Source organism: Dipodomys spectabilis, unplaced genomic scaffold (assembly GCF_019054845.1).
Source record: "Dipodomys spectabilis isolate Male_0828 unplaced genomic scaffold, ASM1905484v1 ptg000089l, whole genome shotgun sequence".
In the NCBI taxonomy this organism is placed as follows: Eukaryota; Metazoa; Chordata; class Mammalia; order Rodentia; family Heteromyidae; genus Dipodomys; species Dipodomys spectabilis.
Genome location: NW_024870766.1, coordinates 10,309,491 through 10,330,557, shown reverse-complemented (window position 1 = coordinate 10,330,557; position 21,067 = coordinate 10,309,491). Strand labels below are relative to the sequence as shown.

Below are 21,067 nucleotides of genomic sequence, written 5' to 3'. Positions count from 1 at the left end.
TGGTTTTAGGTTGGTTAATTGGAGGTAAGAGTTCTATGGACTTTCCTGCCTAGGCTGACTTTGAACCATGACCTTCAGATGTCTGCCTCCTGAGTAACTAGGATTACAAGTGTGTGACATGAGCATCTGGCACCACAGTTTCATTTTCAACAACCCAAAACATCTATTTGCTGATCACGCATCACAGGTGATTCCCAAAGTGTTCACAGATATAAATTACCTCTTCTTTTCTTGTTTCACGTCCTTTCTGTACAAACCAGATGACTTTTGCTTGTAAAGATCGTGGGGTACATTCCAGCAAAGTACTGTTGTTTTCTATGCCATAAACCAATCGCTCTTCAGTCTTATCCAAAGCATCTCCTACATAAGGGATGTTAATAGGAGCCTTAAGACTTGATTTTTACTGTTTAAAAGCGTTTTCTAAAATATATTCTTTATTGAGATTTCTGTAACCATATAAACAATTAATTATTTTTTTGCTAATTTATATGCAAGGTCATTTAGAGAAATTATTTAGATGGCGCTTATTGAAATGGAGTCATTGGAAAGAAACAGGACCTAAGGAGTAGAATGGAAGAAAATAGCTGAACATTTGGCTTTAAAAGTGTGATGTAAGAGTAAGTAAGAGGGTGTATTAATGTTAAATTCACAGGAAAACAGGAAAACAATGACAATTTCACTGATAAAGCAAGGAAAAGACTGAATGCGTGTGGGAGCAAGGCAGAGGTGAAGTTCATGGTTACACACAGAAGCAGAAATGAGAATTCCACATGGTGTAATGACACATAAAAAGTGTGAGTAACATCTCAACAAGAAATTTCACTTGTCCAAGTGAGAAGAGAGCACAACACTTGGCCAAGGACTTTGTGAACTAGAGTTTCTCCAATATATTCTGTCTTAAACCAAAAAGGCTCTGACGAGGCTCAAATGCAAATTTACATCAGGCAAATGTACTTACTTATTGTAAAGGGGGGAAAAAAGCAAGATTTTTTTATTGTTTTTGTTTTAACCAAAAATGTCCCCAATACTTCAATATTCCTTTTTTTTTCTTCAAAAATGATCCCTAAATTTCCCTAAGATTAAGGCAACATGATATCTTGCCAGTGTTTCCAGAAGTTTGAGTCCTGCCGTGAATCATCGATAGCGTGCACTGACCACAGTTAAGCCCCCATGCAGGGAGCCTTCATCCTGCCCTGGGAGAGTCATCAGGACCAGATGACACAAAACACAAACTGTTCACCATTTATTGTAATATGAGGAGTCAAAAAGGCATTTTTTTTTTTGGTTATGATTGAAACCAACCTAACACTGAAACCAACCAACACCACTTCTAGGTGGAAAAGGAAAGCAGTTTTACTATTCCCAGTCTCATTAGGTGAACTGACACAAGCACTTTTTGAAGAGATGAATCCTGTGCACCAGTCACCTGCCATATGCCACATTTTCTCCCTAGTGTTCCCTAGCTTTGTGATCTAGTGTGAAATTAAATTTGCTCGTTCTGTAAAAACTTTCCCATAGTGTTTTAACTACATGAAAGAAAATAATTATATATTCCCGAGGCATTATTCTATAGAAATAAATCACAGAAAATAATTTAAGAAATGTGCCATCTTGACTTCAGAGTACTCTGTAAGAAACACATTAAATTTGATTTGTCAAAAAATGATTACCGACAAACTGCTGTCCAAAGCACTGCTGAGCTGCATTTCCATGCCGCACATCTTGTCTGCGGAAACGCCTGCAGGAATGAGAATGCATTTAGTAGATGTTCCACTTTTAATCCTCAAGATTTTACTCTTTGAATAGCAATATTCAAGCTTCAAGCAACATCCTGCTAGTAAAAGAACTGCTGAGTCCTATGAAACAAGTGTAAACTACCAATTTCATGTTGTCCACTGAGCATTCTCAGTAGTTAAGATCGGTATCTCTCTCTTCCTTAAGAGTTTGGCATTAAGCCAAACTCTGGATTCACAATAAATAATTAACAAATTTCTGTGTTTATCAGAAATTTAGTTCAAAAAGATGTGTGGGGATACGTACAATGAAATTTGAGGCAAAGAGTTGTAAAATCTTAAATGTACTAAAAACTTCAGGTAAAAAAATGGTTTTGGACTCCAAGTGTTTCGTTCTTGTGTGATGGTAAGTAACATAAATATAATTCCTAATTTTAAAAAAGATGAGCTAATAATTAGCTCTCAAACTTTTTTCAGATTTAATATTTGGATGGTTTATATAGCTACTCACTTTACTGGTATCTTATATACCTTTAATTGTATGTCTTACATCTTGTAAGACTCAAGAAAGACTATTTTTTCCATTAAATTTGATGATTAGATTTAGGATTACCTGTAGTACATTTTCATCTTTTACAGACTGAATCCATAGCTATAGGTATGAATGTATATACAGCTATATCCATCTACCAATGGATTTATGTATGCATATATAGCCATTGGTAAATATATATGGCATATGATATATATGGATATATGGATATGTCTATACATATTACACACATATCTATCGATTAATTTATCAATCAATTTAATAGTTTACTTTTGTGGAAAATATTTCTAGAAAATCTATCGATTCTTAAAAAATTACCATCCTTCTAAGCAATTAGCCAGTCAGTTTGTATTGGATTTCTAAAATCAAGATGCACAGTATTATTAATTCAAGTTAGAGATTATAAATATGTATATTTAAAGCTGGGTGCTGGTCACTCTAGCTTATAATGCTAGCTGTTCAGGGAGCTGAGATCGGAGGATCATGGTTCTAAATCAGCCCAAACAGGAAAGTCCCTGAGACTCTTAATCTCCATTAAAGTACCCAAAGAAAGCTAAAAGTGGAACTGTTAGCTTTGAGCAAAATATGCTCAGTGCCCAAGTCCTGATGAGTTCAAGCCCCAGGACTGGCATACACACACACACACACACACACACACACACACACACACACACACACACACAGAATTACTACATTAATGTGGAAAATAGCACTTGCTTCTCTAAGCCACGCAGTTGTTTAATATTTGGGGAAAAATAAATGCATAGTAAAAATTTGACCCTACATGGTGATGGTGAAATTGACAATAAATGCTCTAAACATAAACAACAGTAAAATCCAGAAAATGAATTAGATTCCCACTAACATTATGTAGGACTTCACACTTGTCTCTTGTTTACCTTGCTCTATGCACCCTCATTTGTGGAATGCAATTGGCTTAATAAACACCTAAAATCTACTGGAGTCTCAGTGATTTCCCTTTTGTTGTTGTTGATCTAGGATTTCTTTACTATCTCTAAATAATTGTAATGGAATATTACCTCAAACGATGAAATAGTATCTTACACCAGAGTTCAAGCCATTTAAAACAACTTAAAATATAATACCAAATGCTAAAACAGATGAACTTTTCTAATCAAATTGTAGAATAATGAACTATAAGCAAGAGCATACTTTAAATATAAAGATCTCAGGGTAGTAACCCTTACTTCAATACCTAGTGTTGAAATAGTAAAGGTAAGATTGTCATGTGAATCATTTAATTTCAGTACATTGAACAAAGAACTTAAGGAAAAGTAATAAGCAAAAATGGAAAAGTTTTATGTTTTTATATTGCTTTATACTACCAGGTACAGCTATTAGACAACCGATAGAAGATGTATCTGTTGTTAATTCCCTATTTGGTTGACTTCAGTATTGGGGAATTTACATAAAGTCTGCTGAACAATGATGATTATCTGAGCAGAGATAAAGTAAAATGAAAATACTTTCCGTGCCATAGAGATGGCATTTTATTAAGATTAGAATTGTGAGACAAAAGAAATCACAAACAGATAATTCCACATAAGTAATGTGAATGGCATGTAAAGAGTGAAAATTTTTTTAAATAATTGAAAACATACATTTACAAATAAAATATCACATCTTCCAACAACAAGTTTTTAGTTCATTTTGCACTATCTCAATTTTCAGCATTTAAAAGAAATGCATGTATTAGCAACTTGAGAAAGTTTGAACAAAGTTGCCTTTTATTCTAAAAGTTGCATATTTTTCTTGTATCTCTAGTCTCTTAGAAACTGTTAAAGAAAACATTGCAAATAGATGAGAAATAACAGAAAAGAGAAAGATCCAGCTTTATCAATTACAGTCTATTTTGGAAGGAAAGATCATTTTAAACCAGTGGTTCAGATTGTGAATTAATGATTTTGTTCCCTTACTCATTTTCACTTTGTGAGCAGAAAACTATTTTTTTTAAGGCCCAGTTTTCAATTTTGGCTTTTGTCAGGGTCTCAAGCAAGAAACAATCTTTGCTATAAAAGCAAACTATTTTCCTTCATATCCTGGAACTTGTGCAGAAAGTTCTCTTCTAGGGATGGGTAACAGTTCAAAGAAATGTGAGAACACTGAAAGATCTCCATTCTAAGCCACTGAACTGAATTATTAATTACTTCACTTTTGCGCATGGCTTCTGACTCCAGTATTTTCTTCCATTGTGTCTACTACTCTGTCTGTTCATTTATCTTTTCCTAAGTAACTTTTTTTTTTGTCAATTTCATCAAGTAAGGCACTGGTTGTTCAATCTTTTATGTATGTACTGGTTCTTGGATCTTTAACTTGCCTATATACTCTGGTGGCTCAGGCATGTCTCCAATACAACTTTTTGTTGTTTAATTGGAGATGGAATCTTGGTGACTTTTCTGTCTGGGTTGACTTTGAACCTTAATTCTCCGTGTCTCAACCTCCTGAGTAGCTAGGATTCCATATGTGAGTCACTGAAACCCAGCTTGTTGTTTACTTTAAAAAGTGAAATATGTAACTTCTCAGTTAAAGTTCATCATTCCTATTAATGGAAAAATTTTCTATTTAAAAGAATTGGTGCAAGGCTTGTAAACATTTTTATTGTTTCTAATAATGGCAAGATATAATTTGTTTTATTATAATTGTAAAATACTTTCTTAAAGTTTTATAAGGCACTAATAATAGACTGTGTATTTTAAGCAATATAAGCAAGAATTTTGAATATTTGAATATCTCCCTCATAAAAAAATGACCAATGCTTGAAAAGATGGAAATTGGTAATCTGATTCAATCATTACACAGTAGTCACACATATCAAAGAAGCACATCATATATCATAAATACATTTGCATATAAATTAAATGGAATTATAATACTTTTTCATCACTAAGACTGATTCTTTAAAAGATTGACTTTTCACTAACAGATCACACTACTCTACTCTTGAGTCATGGAATTGCTTGATTTCCCTTGAGAATTCCATCCTCATTTGAACACAATTAATTCTCTTTAACTGAAGCCTGTCTATGACTTAGCCTATTTCAAATGTTGTATTATTTTGGTAAGTAAATGAAATATTATTTATACTATGTCTGATTCAATACTTAAATATTCAATAGTGAGCTACTACTGCCATTATTCGCAGTTCTATTCTCCACTTGTAGTTTTGATTTCCTGTAGGAAATAGCCAGTGTTTCTGTGTATTCCTTGTTCATGGTATAAAAATTGTGTTAGGGGAGAAAACATCATTAACAACATTTTCAAATAATAATAACGCTTTATGCTCAGGAATGGTTTCAGACATAATCATTTGTATAAAATCAATTACTTTGCTGAATTCTTTAACACGGCAAATGATTTAGCTCCTAAAGTTCCTTGCAAAACTTTCCTGTTAGTTTTTTTCTTTTTTTAAGCCTCAATCATTAATTTAGCTCAAGTCAAATAAAGAAAATGCCAAATTAGTGAATTTAATGATAATGTGATTCTGTTCTTACAATAAGTTGAAAAGTAGATTCTAAAGGATTTAAATATAAAAAAAAACATAAATTTAAGTCACTAGTATACTTGAATTTAATACAAACTAATTGTCAATAGAGAAATTTGAGATAATTTTACATTTTGACCTGTTTTGCCTATGGTCACTTTATTATAAGAATCAAAGACCCTTATTTTGTAAGAAATAAAAATAAACTTCCATATTCATTTTCCCAAATTGTGCACAATTTCATATGGTTTGAATGGAAAAAATAATCTTATTCTTCAAAGTACTTTGTGAACCTAAAGTTTTCCTGTTGAAAGAATCTTGAGTTAACTTCTCTAATAAGTGGCAATGACTTCACAAGATCTTAGACATCAGAGTTGTAGATCTTTAAGTCCTTTTCATTTGTGTTGAATTAAATCACACATTTCATTAATTATACAGGTCATGCATTTGCCTAGGAGTTAAAATATTCACTTTCAAAATGAAATAAATGAAGACCAGCTGGTAGAGAAAACATGGAAAACTGTAGGATGTATAATATGATGTTTATATTTTCTTTTTAAGCCTTTGAATCCTTCAAGTTCAGTGCCTTTAAGAACAGTGCATTGCCATTCCCATATTTTACATTTATCTATGCTTGTTTCATATCTTGCAGCAAAAGTTTAACAGAATGGGCTATTTAAATGAAAAGTCAAGTTGAAAAATGAAAATTCAAAAGAATGTTTCGCTTTAGTCTATGTATTCTGTAGCAATTCAAGCTACATTCAGGAAAATTTCCATTTTTCAAAACTTATGAGTAAACTATAATAGCTATGATGATTTAATGAAATAAAATTAGTATGACAATATTTGCTACATGGGTACAAAAGAAAAAGTTAAAAAAAAAAATCATCAGAGTTGTCCTATCAATGGAAACATTCCATTGATATCCTAACTCACCTTTTTGCATGTGTGCCTGTTGGGTAGTACCGGGAACAGGATATGCCATCCCATGCACAGTAAGGGTCCCGAGCCAGACAGCAGTCAGCACAGGCACTTCCATACATATCACAGTGATGGAATCTGACTTGAGCCACATCAGAAGCAGATCCAACATACAGCTGTTGCTATAGGAGAAAGAGAGGGTCCACTAGTGGCAATGGACAGAGCTTTCACTGAGCTATTTCCCAGGGCTTCCACATTTATACACAATTACAAAGGTTGCTCAACAGAGATGGTGAACATCAGTACTGAAATACTTTTAAAGACTTAAGTGAGAGAAAAACAAAATTGCAGAGCTTGACAAAAACTCAAAAAGCTGTCCATTTTTTTGCTTTATCCAAGGAGAAGACTTATATTAGCTAACAGTACAAGTCATCATTTAGAGATTTAGCAACATTTATAAGAAATTGAATAGTAGCCATTTGAATGTTGATACAAACATTCAGAAAGGTGATACACACACACACACACACACACACACACACACACACACACACACACACACACACACACACAAACATGTATATCATGATGTAGTATTCACTGAGGGATGCACTAAGTGGAAATGCCAAGAACCAGGACACTGAATCTTGTATGTGTCCATTTGCTAAACAAGAATAATTATTTTCAAATAAATGTGAGACAATTTGTTAAACAACTGTTTTTAGACTAATTACAATAGAGGGAAGATTTGCTTCACTGAACGCTTTTGGTTGTCATTATTACCACTATTATTGCCAAAGCACTAATGAAAAATAACTAGGAAGCAATTTTTTATGATTTTAGATGTAAAATTATTCTCAACGTTCTTTTTACAAAGATTGAAAATAAAGATTTTATTGAATATAGTGTACTATTTACTTTAGTAATTCACTCAGGCATAGAGCTTCAGTTGAATAAGATATTTAAGTTCTAGAGCTATGCAATATATAACATTAAGACTATAGTCAAAACTAGAATATTATACTATATATTAAATTTTATTAAGATGATTGATCTCATGCGAAATGTTTTTTATAATAATAAAATGAAATGACAGCAAAGATTTTTCATATACAAGAGCATTTGCAAAATATTCTTTTACCCTTTGACCTTAACTGACATACATACACACAGATATACAACAGATGTAACAGACATGCACACAGATATACAATCTCTACCCCACACCATCCACCCATCACACAACTTACTCTCTTTGAAGAGATCTCCATAGAAATAATAGGAGTTGGATCCTGTAATCAAGCAAAACAGCTTCTTTTTAAATAAAATACAGGACTCTACCTTAATATGATTGTGAATCACCTGACATTAATTAAATATACAAGTGGATGCATGACTATAGTATGTAACTTTCATTTCAATAAACCACTCTGTAAGCCCTATTAAATGAAAATACAGTTTAAACTTTCTTTTCTAATAGAATTTCCAGGTATATAGATGAGAAAAGCAGCATATGATCCCATTGCCAGTTTAACTGTTCACCTCTGGAATATAATTTGTATTTCCATTTGTACATCACTGATTCTTTAGGAACTCAAGTATCTTAAATAATAAAAATAAAGCCAGAATTTTTAAATAAAGTACTTGAATTGAATTTAGAAGTAAACTATTTAGGCTTTAGAATAGTTTTTAATTGCTAAAAGCCATATGATTCTTTAATTACTTTCATCCAACCGTGTTCTGTTTAAAACACTTTTCTGTTGGAATTTTCATGGTGAACTACTTTGAAACCAAGATTCTTCGAAGGAGAGGAACAAGTACGTTTTCTGAGACCACAGGGGAGGAAGGACAATATAGTTTTGGGATACTTTATGTTATGTTAGCAATGCTGAGTAAGACTAGAAAATCTTTAAGGAGCATCGATGATAATAATAATAACAACAACAACAACAGTAATTCTGCAAGTGGAGAAAGAGTAGGTAGATGCAATTCACTCTGGGGCTAATTTCCTTTGAAGAACTCTTTTTTAATAGAACATTTGATCTTTCTCCCAAAGTATTTGAAAAAATACCTTGACCTACAAAATACAGTACAGTCAGGCATCATTTACTTATTTATTCAGGCAGCGATGTTTTTATGTAAAGAAGTAATGGTGTCCCTGTCTGTAATTCCAGGGACAGCTGCCCTCCTCACACACACACAGCCAATCAAAGGCTCCACCCTGTGGGGAGGATGGGGAGGCGGCTGGGGAGTGATGGAGTGGAGGAGCTGGGCATTCTGTACTCCACGAACTTCAAAAGGAAGGCTTTTGGGTCCTTCTCGCTGAGCATACCAAAACCAGCCCCAGTTCCAAATCAGCCTGAGGAACAGGGAGCGGCCCTTACCTAAAACAGCCCCCTACCAGCAAGCTTCAGCTCATTAGCCCGTTTCAAAGGCCCAGCCAGCCCTTACCTCGGTTCTTCAGTTGGACCCAGGTCTTTATGACGGTGGTATCTAAAAGCCCGGGACAAAGGTTTCAATCCTGCCATTGGTGCAAGATTGCAAGGATAGATCACCTCGATCCTGGAAACCGAGGTCTGTGACAGGAGGCCCTTAACAGCTTCAGATACCCAGGGGAATTACAGAACGCAAGCACGGAACACAAGAGTTGTGTCAAAGAGCAGTGAAATAATAGAAGAGTACTTCTGAGTATCAAGAAAAGCATTTTTAAAAGTGGTTCATTTCCAGACTTCGAAATGTAAGGGTCCCATAAATCTAAAAATATTCATGAAGAGCCCTAAATCTTTTCCACAGTTGGCCGAGTTCCCTTTTCCTGAAGAAGACTAGCAGTCAGCCATCAAATATAAAGTTTTACTAAAGACAATAATAATAGTAATAATAATAATAAATGTTTAAAAAATATATAAAGGGTTTTTTGCGGGGGGGGGGGGGGGGTAGCCACCAGAGCCCATATGGAACAAATGACAATAGCTTCTACACTTCACTAAGTCAGAGGATACCAGCACTTGGCTTACTCTATTCAATTTTCTCAACTTGAGAAGGCCAGTTCCCCAGCTGTGAGGAAAACTGTCCTTTTCATTGAAGTGTCTGGCTTAACAGCTCCTGATTTGGCTGGAAAGTGAAAGAAGCACTGCCATGGGATAAGAAAGGATTTTTGAAATGGAAGGTTTTGTCTTAGGTGGTTGTTACTCCAAGCAGTTAAGACACACCTCAGAAGACAAACAAAACAAAACAAAAAACGAAAAAGAAGCAATGGTGAATGTTGTTAATTTAAGAGCTCTGGTCCCTAATATGAAACAAAATTTTACTTAAAGGCTCAGATGCAAAATATATAAAAACATAGCCTCTTTAATTGCATGGGAGGACGGATAGCTTAGTTTTTAGTTATAGGAAAGCTAGACTCCAGGATAGTAAAGACAAAATGTATTACCTCTTATAACTGTTGACATATATCTATTACGTATTTATGGTCAGGCCTCAAAATTTGTAGGTTATTAATGTTGATGTTGTGTTTTTTTAATTTGTAGACATACTCAGACCCAAAGCAGCAAAAAACAAAATGGAGTTACAGAATATACACTTTCCCAGATGAGATCTATCAAGGCCACACTCCTTCCTCTATCTGTTCTTGTAGAGTACATGCCAATCCCATGAACAGACTACTTAATGCCATGATTTTTACCTTATTACACCTTTTATAACAAGTTGTGTTGCTTTCTGGTTTAAAATGCCTTCAAGCATGATGGGAAAGTGCTGTTTAAAGTTTATAAACCTTAAAAGTTGTGAGGCATCTTAGTGTAGAAAATGTATTTATTAGATGAATTTCATTCAGGCATGAATTATATTGCTGTTGACTATAAACTCAATATTTCTTACTCAACCACCATATACTTAGAAAAATATCTTTAAGCAAAAACACAAAGTAAACTAAGTTATATATTGATCAGATACAAATGTTATAATCAGAAATGTACAGAACACTCCTCAAAAGCAATAATCAGCATTCATGTGACCATAACTATATATTCTATGTTTATAGAATATATACACATAAACATATGTTAATATACAATCAACTGCATTCTGACTAGCTGCCAATTATTTTCTATTATTTTTCCATTTAAAAGTTTATTTGTATAATTAATACCCTATAATTAAAAGTCATATTTTTCTCCTGCCACAATGCCAACAATCTGAAAAGATATCTTTTGTTAATGCTCATAGCATATTTGCTGAAGATATAACTGACTTCTCAATAGTGCTTCTGTAGTTCACACACAATATGTCATTAATTTTTAACAACAATTTATAAAGTGACACTGTTTTCAATTAAACAAATATTGGTTTCCTTTTGAAAAGTCTGTAAGAATCAAGTACAAACATTTATATTGTAAATCATTCCTCATTTCAATTTTCTCTGAATTCAAAACATATCTCTTTGGAGAAAACAAACCTAGAACTATCATGACATCTTTGCTATTTAATCCTCTGTTTTCAATATCTTTAATTGTCTGTAGATTTGGACTGTATTTTTAAGATTAAGAATACCTTGAATATTTGAAGTTCTTCTAGAATTACTTCTTCCATTGATCCAGTCTCTTGGTTATAAATTGTGATAACTTTAAGCACAATTCCAGTATCTGTAAGGAAATAGAAAAACAAATAACTAGAAAGTATGTCACAATGTCAATTACAAGTAATTAAAAAACATGCAGGGACTAGGAATTAAAATGGAATTTGAAATCTTACAGAAAAAATCATTTTATCACTGCTAATTAAAATTATATGATTTCCTATACAACCATATTTCAACTCAACAAAATAATTTTATATTCCTGACCAGGAGTGAGGTCAAATACTACATGTTTTCTAAACTGCTTGAACAATAAAATCAATCAAATTATAGGTTCAATAATGATCTTTTGAAATGATGAAACATCAGAGATGATATATTATTTCTATCTTCCTTGTTGCTTGATAAAATAAAACCTTCAATGTAAGTTACTATCATGGTAAGAAACTTTCCAAGAAACTCACTGTGGGAATCCTATATACACTGTTTTTTCACTGTTGAAGACTGATTGCTGCAGAAGCTGGTGCATTCTAGGAAAGCTCTTTATCACCTAGCTTCATCTCTAGATCTATAAACACTTTTAACTAGGGAAAAATACAAGCTGATTTCACTGAGGCAAGAATAATATTCCTCCTGTCCCCATAAGACAGCTTCCATAATTATCCCTTATTTTATAATTTTATTTTTTAAATTTCCATCTTATTTTATTATATTTTCTTAGTTTATGCTTTATAATATTAATATTGATGTATTACTTGTACTAATTCTTTATGATAACATCTATACATGACCTACACAAATAACTTGTCAGAATTAATAATAATTTATAGGGGGAAAAAAAACTTTAGATGTGTTCATTCAAGAGTTTGTATGATATTCCAGCAGTTTATTAAAAAAATCAACTCTTGTATCTGGATTAATAAATGTGTATTTTAATTAACTGATAACTATTACTTGGACTTTTACATTACTTGTATATTTGAAAATATAAGTACCTATTAAATAGCTCACAATTATACCAGGTAAAAAGCAAAATGTAAGTGAAATGACTAATTTTCAACTGTTGATTTTGCAATAATCACTATATGTTTTATTAGTTAGCCTTGTCAGAAAAATATGAGGGAAAAAGATAATATTTGCTGTAATTTCCAGTGTAGTTATCAAACATTCCTCAAGATTGTGTTTTTGTACTAAAAACCAGTATCATGATGTCTTTGATTTTATATATATATATATATATATATATGTGAACACAAATATATTTCTGGAATTTCCTAATATATCTTTGGCTAATTTGTCAAGAAAATATTCTTGGGCTATTATTTGTGTTTTCTACTTCTAAGGACATTTATGAACAACATACTTTCATTGACTTTACAAATTTGAGTCATGCTTATGAAACTTTTTTAAAAAATTAAATTCTGTCAAGGACACTGTAAGAGAACTCATAGCCATGTAATTTAAATATTGGTAAAGCAGTGTGATGATTTGGAGATGATGTGTTAGTGTACAACACATTATTAGCAGTAACTTTCTACATTTTGAAAAAATGTCTATATAGGAGATCAGTTTCTGGAAATATTAATATTTACTTATATCTTTAATTTTTAAGAATCCTAGGAGAAGCATTATCACCAGAATTAATGATATATCCTGATTTCTCATATATGCCAATATCATCTCAAGATCATGTTTATGTTTGGAGTGAGCAAAAAATACTTAACCTTATAAAATAATTGCTTTAGCGATAGATAGGCTACACAAGAAGAAAGAAATGATGGTTTTCAACATGTATAAAATGACTATGTTATTTATGTACTAAATTCTCTTCCACAATTTAGAGGGAAAATGTGGTGTTAATCACAATAATAAGTTCATCAGAAAACTTTACTTTTAAAATATTCAGCATATTTTGTTTTGTTAATGGGATAGTATTAAAATACCTGTCACTTGTGCTCTCTAGTACTAATGATGGGATGGCTGACAAGTACTGCTATGATTATAGATTTACATGAAGTTAGTGTCACAATTGGTTTGTTGTGGGGCCTTTTTGAGCAACCAGGACAATAATAAAGCTGACTATTCTCTCTCAGACACCTTACTACCATTATGGTCCATTTAATTTAAGACCAGTACTTTTACTGAGATGTGTGTCAATTATTTCTATTGCTTTTTGAGACAAGGTCTAGTTGTGTGGCTCAGGCTATATGCAAGTTACTATGGAATCTTAGCTGCCTTTAATTTTTTTTTTTTTTTTTTGGGTCCGGTTGTGGGGCCTGAACTCTGGGCCTGGGCGCTGTCCCTCAGCTCTTCAGCTCAAGGCTAGCACTCTACCACTAGAGCCACAGCACCACTTCCGGCTTTTTTCTTTTTGCTAATGTGGTGCTGAGGAATCGAACCCAGGGCCTCATACATGCAAGGCAAGCGCTCTACCACTGAGCCACCTTCCCAGCCCCTGCCCTTTAATTTTTGATTCACCTGTCTCATCAGGATCCAAGTATTGGAATTACAGGTGGGTACCACTATACCAAGAGTAATTATTCATTTCTTTGACTATTTCATTTATTCAAATATATTGCATACTGATGATGGAGCAATATTAAACATATTTTAAATTTATATCATATAACCTAAAAACCTTACCTGTGTCAGTGATTCTCAGATCTGAAACAAGCGTGACCACATAATTTATTGTCCAAACCATGATAACTCTGACAATAAAACTATTAATAGCAATACATTTTCCCAAAAAGTGGGCATAAACTCTTAAGAGTTTCAGTCACTTGAGGACTCTATTTCTAATTTTGGATTAGCAGTGCACAAATGGATAAAGGCAACATATTATGAAAGTTACAATCTTTTATCTGAGTCAAGTGGACCATCTCCATGTTTTCTTTTCTCTTTACCTGTCCCAATAAATAAAACGTCATACTGGCCGTCCTCAGCTTCTACTCGATCCACTGCTATTTGCTTCAAGTTGTATTTTCCATCTGTTTTTACCAGTATTGGTTTTTTGTGGGCAGGTTTTATGGGCTGGTACATAAGTGGATGAGTTCTTGCAAATCGAATAGCATCATCAGGGTAGTCTTTCGTGGTTCCATATCTTCCTCCATTCACTTTGCTGGCACACTGAAAAAGGGTGATTTTTGATCATTCTTTTTGCTTTGACCTTTGAGAGCAAATTTATAATCAATTACAAGAAGAATTAGAAAAATAGAATGTGTTCGATTAATCAACAGTGCATTTAAAAATAGCTTTATGTTCTTCTGGTTAGAGAAATTAGGTCTGTGTCAAAAATTACAAATGGAGGGTAAATTATGTTAAACATAGAACATGAGGAATATAAAGAGTGTAAAGTGATCTGGGAAAAGTGAAATATTTATAATACCTAGTTAGTTGGAAGGTGACAAAAACATGCACTAATACAAATGTTCAAATTGTTTCCCTGTTCTCTAATGTTTTTTTTAATGCTGTAAATTAAAATTTGAAGGTAAAGAACCTATTGATGAGCAAAGTAAAGTCTTTCCATTGAAATCTCTAAAAATTGAAGGTCTCAAGTGCATAGTCAGTTTTCCTTTATGAAGACTAGAATAACTGGTGACTGTTTATTTGCCTGTCTAAAGAGTCTTCATTTTCTAATATAAATACCTATTTAAGTTTTATCAGCACTAAGTATTGAGAGGGGGAAAAATCTATATGTTGTACTTCTAAAATTTGTATAAATTTGTATTATTTTGTATGGCTTAGGCACAATCAACTACAAAAAACCAGAAATAACTGCTACAACATGTCTCAATTATTGAATTACCAATTGCAAAATTAGCTGCTCAATGGCACTTTGAGTTACTTTTTTATAATTCCTTTAACTGTGTTGATTCATGGTGATGAATAAATGATCCTTCATTTCTCCTATTTTTCCCACTGACTACCAGTAATTGCAATGACTATCTTGATTTTAAAAAGTCACATAAAGCACAAATACAGTTTAGTAATCATATTCTGGCAAAGAAGGCACTTATAATAGTTTGTTTTTAAAAAATCAGGCCCTATTTCTTAATTTGGCACGGATTTTTCACTAGAGTCTATTTTCATGATATATAATTGGAAACATTTTGGAATCACTGGAAGCCATTCAGTAACCAATCACTTCCTCCAATCTCCTTTAAGACCTGTGGTTTCAAGAAGCATTTCCAGCAAAGCCACAGGAGTGAGTTTTCTCCATTTAAGTCATATTTTCAATCAGTATGGTGAAATAAAATATATTTTATGCCTTACTGGAAGTAATAATTTGAGGCCAGTGAGAGAAAGTGATTGTAATGATCAAGGCATAACTTGTTAATGGAGGTAAGGTTTGTTTCCACTCTGGGCTTTGGCTGGGAAAAAAAAATCCATTGTGTATCTATACCACATTTTCTTGATCCATTCATCTACTGAGGGGTGTCTGGGTTGGTTCCATATCTTAGCTATGGTAAATAATGTTGCAATAAGCATAGCTGTGCTGGTAGCTTTAGTATGGTCTTGTTTATGATCATTCAGATAAATGCCCAAAAGTGGGATACAGGTGGACCCATTGCAACGATGAGATGTACAAGACATTAAATCAAAAATGAACTTTACAAGTGAGGGTGGGGTGGGGTGAATGTAGTTGTGGAGATGGGAGGGAAAGGATGGTAGGAGAAAATCAAAGGAGGAGGCAACAATGTTTGATAAGAAATGTACTCATTACCTTGCTCGTGTGATTGTAACCCCTCTATACAGTTTTTTCACAATAAAAAACTTATTAAAAAGAGAGAAAGAAAGAAAAGTTTCTACATGACTTGCAAGTAGGATGAGTGAAATGGGGATAATCTCACCAGCCATTGGCACAACTGAGTGGTGACTTACGTAACAAGGTAGTAGTTTGCTTATCATGGCCCACATAGGACATGTAATATTTGTTCCATCTTGTTATTTTAGGTCAGGATGTGCTAAAGCAAATCATTATCATAATCATAATGTTTAGACATGTGCCCAGTTAGAAGCACAAGTATTGGAATAAATAATTAGAGAAAATTTCAATAACAGCAGTTCAGAAGCAAGATCTTACGCTCTGTTTAAGTAACAATTAAGGAGAATGTTTGGCCTAGAAAACTTGAAAACTGATTCAGATAACAGAATAATTAAATCTAGATAGCATGTTTTATTTGCTGTACTGGAGTTTGAGATTGTGACATTTTGCTTGTTAAGCAAGTACTATACTACACTTTGCCAGATATCTAGCCCTTTTGTTGTTGTTGTTGTCAGTAGTGGGGGTTGAACTCTGGGCTTGGGCACTGTCTCTGAGCTCTTTTGCTCAAGACTAGCGTTCTACCACTTGAGCCACAGCACCACTTCCAGTTTTCTAGTGGTTTATTGGAGATAAGAGTCTCATGGACTTTTCTGCCCAGGTTGGCTTTGAACTGTCATCCTCAGATCTCAGCCTCCTGAGTAACTAGGATTACAGGTGTAAGCCACCAGCCCCCGGCTATCTAACCCTTTTTGATTTAGGTATTTCTTTGTATAGTATCTCATATTTTTGTTCAGTTTTGTTCTCTGACTGTATTCTTGACACTTAAACCTCCTGAGAAGGTAGGATTACAAGCATGAATGATCATTCCAGGCTTGTTCTTTCATATAAGGTCTTGTATTGATTGTCCTCCTGATATCCCTATCTCCACTTTCTGAGTAGTGAAGATTAGAGGTATCTGTCCCTATGCACAGTCCTGAGGAACATTTTACTATTGAAAATTTATGATGCTCACTTTATTGGCCAATCTCTGCCCAAATATCTCCTTAAAAGTAAAGTTCATTGGAGATACTGAGTCATATATAAAAGATAACATATAATTTATGGTGATGCTAGAGGATATCCATTATAGATTATATTATTTTTATTAGATAATAAGCACATGAGGATTGATATTTCCTTTCTATCTAGGCATAGTTCACATATCAAATTCTCTAATGCCTTGTTTTGATGCCAGCCCTTGGAGTTGAATTCAGGGCCTACGTACTGTCCCTGAGCTCTTTTGCTCAATATTAGCACTCTTCCACTTGAGTCATAGCTCCATTTTTGGCTTTTTGGTGCAATCCTCATATATCAGCCTCCTGCATAGTTAGGATTAAAGAAGTGAGTTTATTAAATTGCTTGTTTAACTGCAAAGTGTGGCAACCTGCAAAACAGTAACCGAATCATTACCAAAAGAGACTTTAAATACTAAGAATACTTCATTAAATGATTGAACTTACAGATCCAGGCCTTGGATATGGGACTTTTCCTTCATAGAGTGACCAGTGATATTCAGGACCTTCCTTGTGTGCATATGGGCCATTAAAAGCTGCTCGAATGCTGGACATATGGTAGACACATATAGCATGCCCTCTAAATATATTACTGCAAAATTGAAAAGGGAAATTATTATTCTGTACTGAACAAGTTACCCATTTAAACATATCATATACATCAATTAGAATTTAAAAAATCCTAACCTCAGTATTTTAAAAAATCAAAATAAACATTCTTTTATAAAAGTGCTTTACAAAATGTAAACTTCCATATATCATTTCCAACCCTGCAGACAGCTGTAGAGCAGGAATCATGTTCCTGTCTTAGAATGTAGGATCACACATTTTATAACACACCTTGAAGCAATTGGAAATGCTTGGGATCCTGGGGAAAGCAAGATAGTATCACAGCCAAAGTGGTACTAGAGCTTTTCAACATTCTATGTCAAGCAGCTTTTGTGTCAGGTAACAGCTGGGAGCAGCTTATAAATCTTTCTTTCTCAGATTTACATGTGAATTCAACAAAGTTGAAATTATGAAATAAAAGCATGTCTTGTTTTTGATGTGTCTGAAAGTTTCAATATGCTATCATTTAGGAGACTAACTTATAAATGGATCATATCCACTCACAGAAAAACTATCCTATCTCATAACTTGAATTCACCATATAAAGCAGTTAAATGATAAGTAATGTAAAAGCCAGAAGAGTACAAAAAAATGAGATGGTCTATGGATCATGATAACTATAAACTATATTCACTGTTTTTAATTTGCATTATGCTAGAATTAATGAAAATAATTTCTGTGTTACTTTGCTAAAGGAAAGGTCTCTTTACAAGGAGATAGGTGCTCAAAGACCTTTTCAGTGTTCTTTTCAAAGTGAACATTACAAACCACTTGTTTAAAGTTAAACAAATGATGTGATGAAAGGTAAGCAAGCACTGTGTACAGGGTCACATTACAACTGAAGGCCAACCTAGCCACATGTTGATCTGAGTAAAATCATCCTAGCCCTGTCAAAGGTATTGAGGTAAATTATTATTGTTTATTTCTCAATCCAATCATTTTCACTTCATTCTGCCTTGAAATTGTGTATGGAAACCTTCAACCAGTTCTAGAAATAATTTTTGTTCACTTACCAACACACATGATATATTATTTTACCTACACTTTCATGTAAAGAGCTTAATATGAACACAGAGAGGCAGAAAAGAGCTTTATATGAACACAGAAAAGGGACAATAACAACTTATAAGCTTTAAGCAGCATATTTGAAAGACAGAAAGCAGTTCAGAAATGTGTATTCACTATGAATCTTCATAGGGACAAGACAACCAGAATAATAGACTAAGGAATAGGGCGGGGGAGGACGAATATTTATTAGACATGACAATTGACAAGAGTCAAAGAACTGGTATGAGTCAGAGTTGAAGGAGAAATTCATGTCAAAAAGCCTGGTGAATAAATTAAAATGGAATGAAGAGGATTGGCAAAGTCAGTACTGGACTCCATCAAAATATTATCTAGTCACTTACACAGCACTGGAGGACTCAAAGGGAAAGATAAAATTACTTCTAAATAAGAGTGGTTAACACTTAATGAACAGCTTTGAAAATTTTTCTTAGTAAAAATCCATTTGTAGGTGTTGGAGGCATGGCTAAATTGGTACAGTGCCAGCCAGAGAGCAAAAGTGTCAGATACCAGATTATACTCCAGGTATCAGATATACACAAAAAAGAAAGAAGAAAAAGAAGATTCCATTTTACTATCCATATGTGACAAAAAGTCACTTTGTTGTATATCAAACAAGGAAGAGAACAGGATCTTGATCTACTGATCTCAATAGGCACCTGAGTTAAAATAAGCAAAAACAAGAATCTAAATTGAGATTGTGGCTTTGAAAATGAATGCCCAGTTCAATCCTTGGAGAAAGAGAAACAAGAGAATGACCTATAAAGCATAGAAAAGGAGAGCAGCAAGCTGTGCTACAGTATTTCTAACTCAGGTACATCATGAAAGGGGAGAATGCAATCAGATACTATCTTTGTGTTATATAGATTTTCTTTGCTGTACAAATTTCTCACCTGGTAGTGTTAAAGAGTCCAAATATCACTGGGTTCTTATGGTCTCTGGTATGTAGCAAAAAGATATCCTCTAAAAAAAAAAAGAAGAAGAAGAAAAGATGAAAATCCACTTCATTACTCAGTACTTCTAGTCCTCATAGTATGCAATAAAATTCATTCACCTAAAATAATCTAGAACTTGTCATAGATATGACACAGATTCTATATGTAACCAAACACCCATGACTAAGTTATAACATGATGAATCATTTTTGCTGCTATGGGTGGCTTTTGAGCTGGACCACAAGAAAGGAACCAGAGACTTCGTGCTTCTAAAGTAATGAGGATTGTTTTTAGTGTTGCCATATTTCCCCTGCCCAGTGGGAAAAATCACGAACAAGAGAAGCTTGTGCAAGGTCAAGCAGGGATCAGCTTTTCTATATGTGCTTAAAATAGAGGTATAGAGTGGTAAAGAGTAAAGTTTAGTGTTTTTACCTAATTCATCAAAATAGGTATCAATGCCATTTCCTCCTGGTACTGAGCAAACCAGCCTGGCCTTGAGGAATGTGCTCCACTTATTTACCAGTATTCTCTGCCCTCCCATATCATTCTGTGAAAAACAAAACATAAGCAAATGGATACAGCAGTATCTCCTAAAGAAGGTAGTGCTTTTATGAGATAATAATCTGGATTATTATACTGTTGAAAAATAATCTGCCTATCTCAGGATGTGAAAGGATCCATTTCTTCTTCTTCCTTTAGTAAAGAATGTTTGAAAGACACAGAAATATAAACATATACAAAGCATATATATGTATATGTATATGGACATGTTCATTTACACACACACACACACACACACACACACACACACACAAACACACACACACACACACACATTCTGGACATTTGGTCTTTAAAATCTGCCTAAATACCAAAATAAAGTTGCAATAGTACAACTGTGTTTATTATTTTCTCAACATATACTGCTAGTTCAATTGGTTTGAATATTCCTCAACAACCTGCCTAGATATACTGTACAAACTACCTTGTTGTTTTCCAAGACAATCAACCAAATTAATTCTTCAAAAATAATGATATTTTTTAGGCTATGGACTAAAGAGACAAAACCAGTTTTGTTAGATCCATTTAACAAATAGAACTCACATTTTCATGTGCAAATACTAATTATAGACTTTTTTTCTCAGCAAAGTTTGAAAATGAGAAGCATCATAAAACGTAAAGTCTTTTGTAAGATGAGATTTTAACTAGATAGGAAGGTTTAGAGCTGTGAAGAATAGAGATTAGTTTAGTAAATACCAATTGTAGGAAGCCTATATGAAATGTGAAAGTAGAAACCTATTATAAAAGTGATAACAAAGGCCTGGCCTAAGCTGTAAGAAATCTTGAAGGCCCAAA

General features: G+C 33.6%; 1 protein-coding gene across 1 annotated transcript in view; it reads right to left on the bottom strand.

Annotated features, from left to right (window-relative positions):
- Sema3e (semaphorin 3E) overlaps nucleotides 1-21,067 on the bottom strand; it is a 201,786-nt gene that overhangs the window by 11,223 nt on the left and 169,496 nt on the right. Inside the window, exons 8-16 of the mRNA XM_042684792.1 lie at nucleotides 20,144-20,258; nucleotides 19,670-19,739; nucleotides 17,550-17,694; nucleotides 14,189-14,411; nucleotides 11,258-11,349; nucleotides 7,960-8,001; nucleotides 6,725-6,891; nucleotides 1,671-1,738; nucleotides 221-360 (exon numbers count right to left, since the gene is read on the bottom strand). Coding sequence (XP_042540726.1) covers nucleotides 221-360; nucleotides 1,671-1,738; nucleotides 6,725-6,891; nucleotides 7,960-8,001; nucleotides 11,258-11,349; nucleotides 14,189-14,411; nucleotides 17,550-17,694; nucleotides 19,670-19,739; nucleotides 20,144-20,258 — 1,062 coding nt within the window. The remainder of the gene's footprint in view (nucleotides 1-220; nucleotides 361-1,670; nucleotides 1,739-6,724; nucleotides 6,892-7,959; nucleotides 8,002-11,257; nucleotides 11,350-14,188; nucleotides 14,412-17,549; nucleotides 17,695-19,669; nucleotides 19,740-20,143; nucleotides 20,259-21,067) is intronic.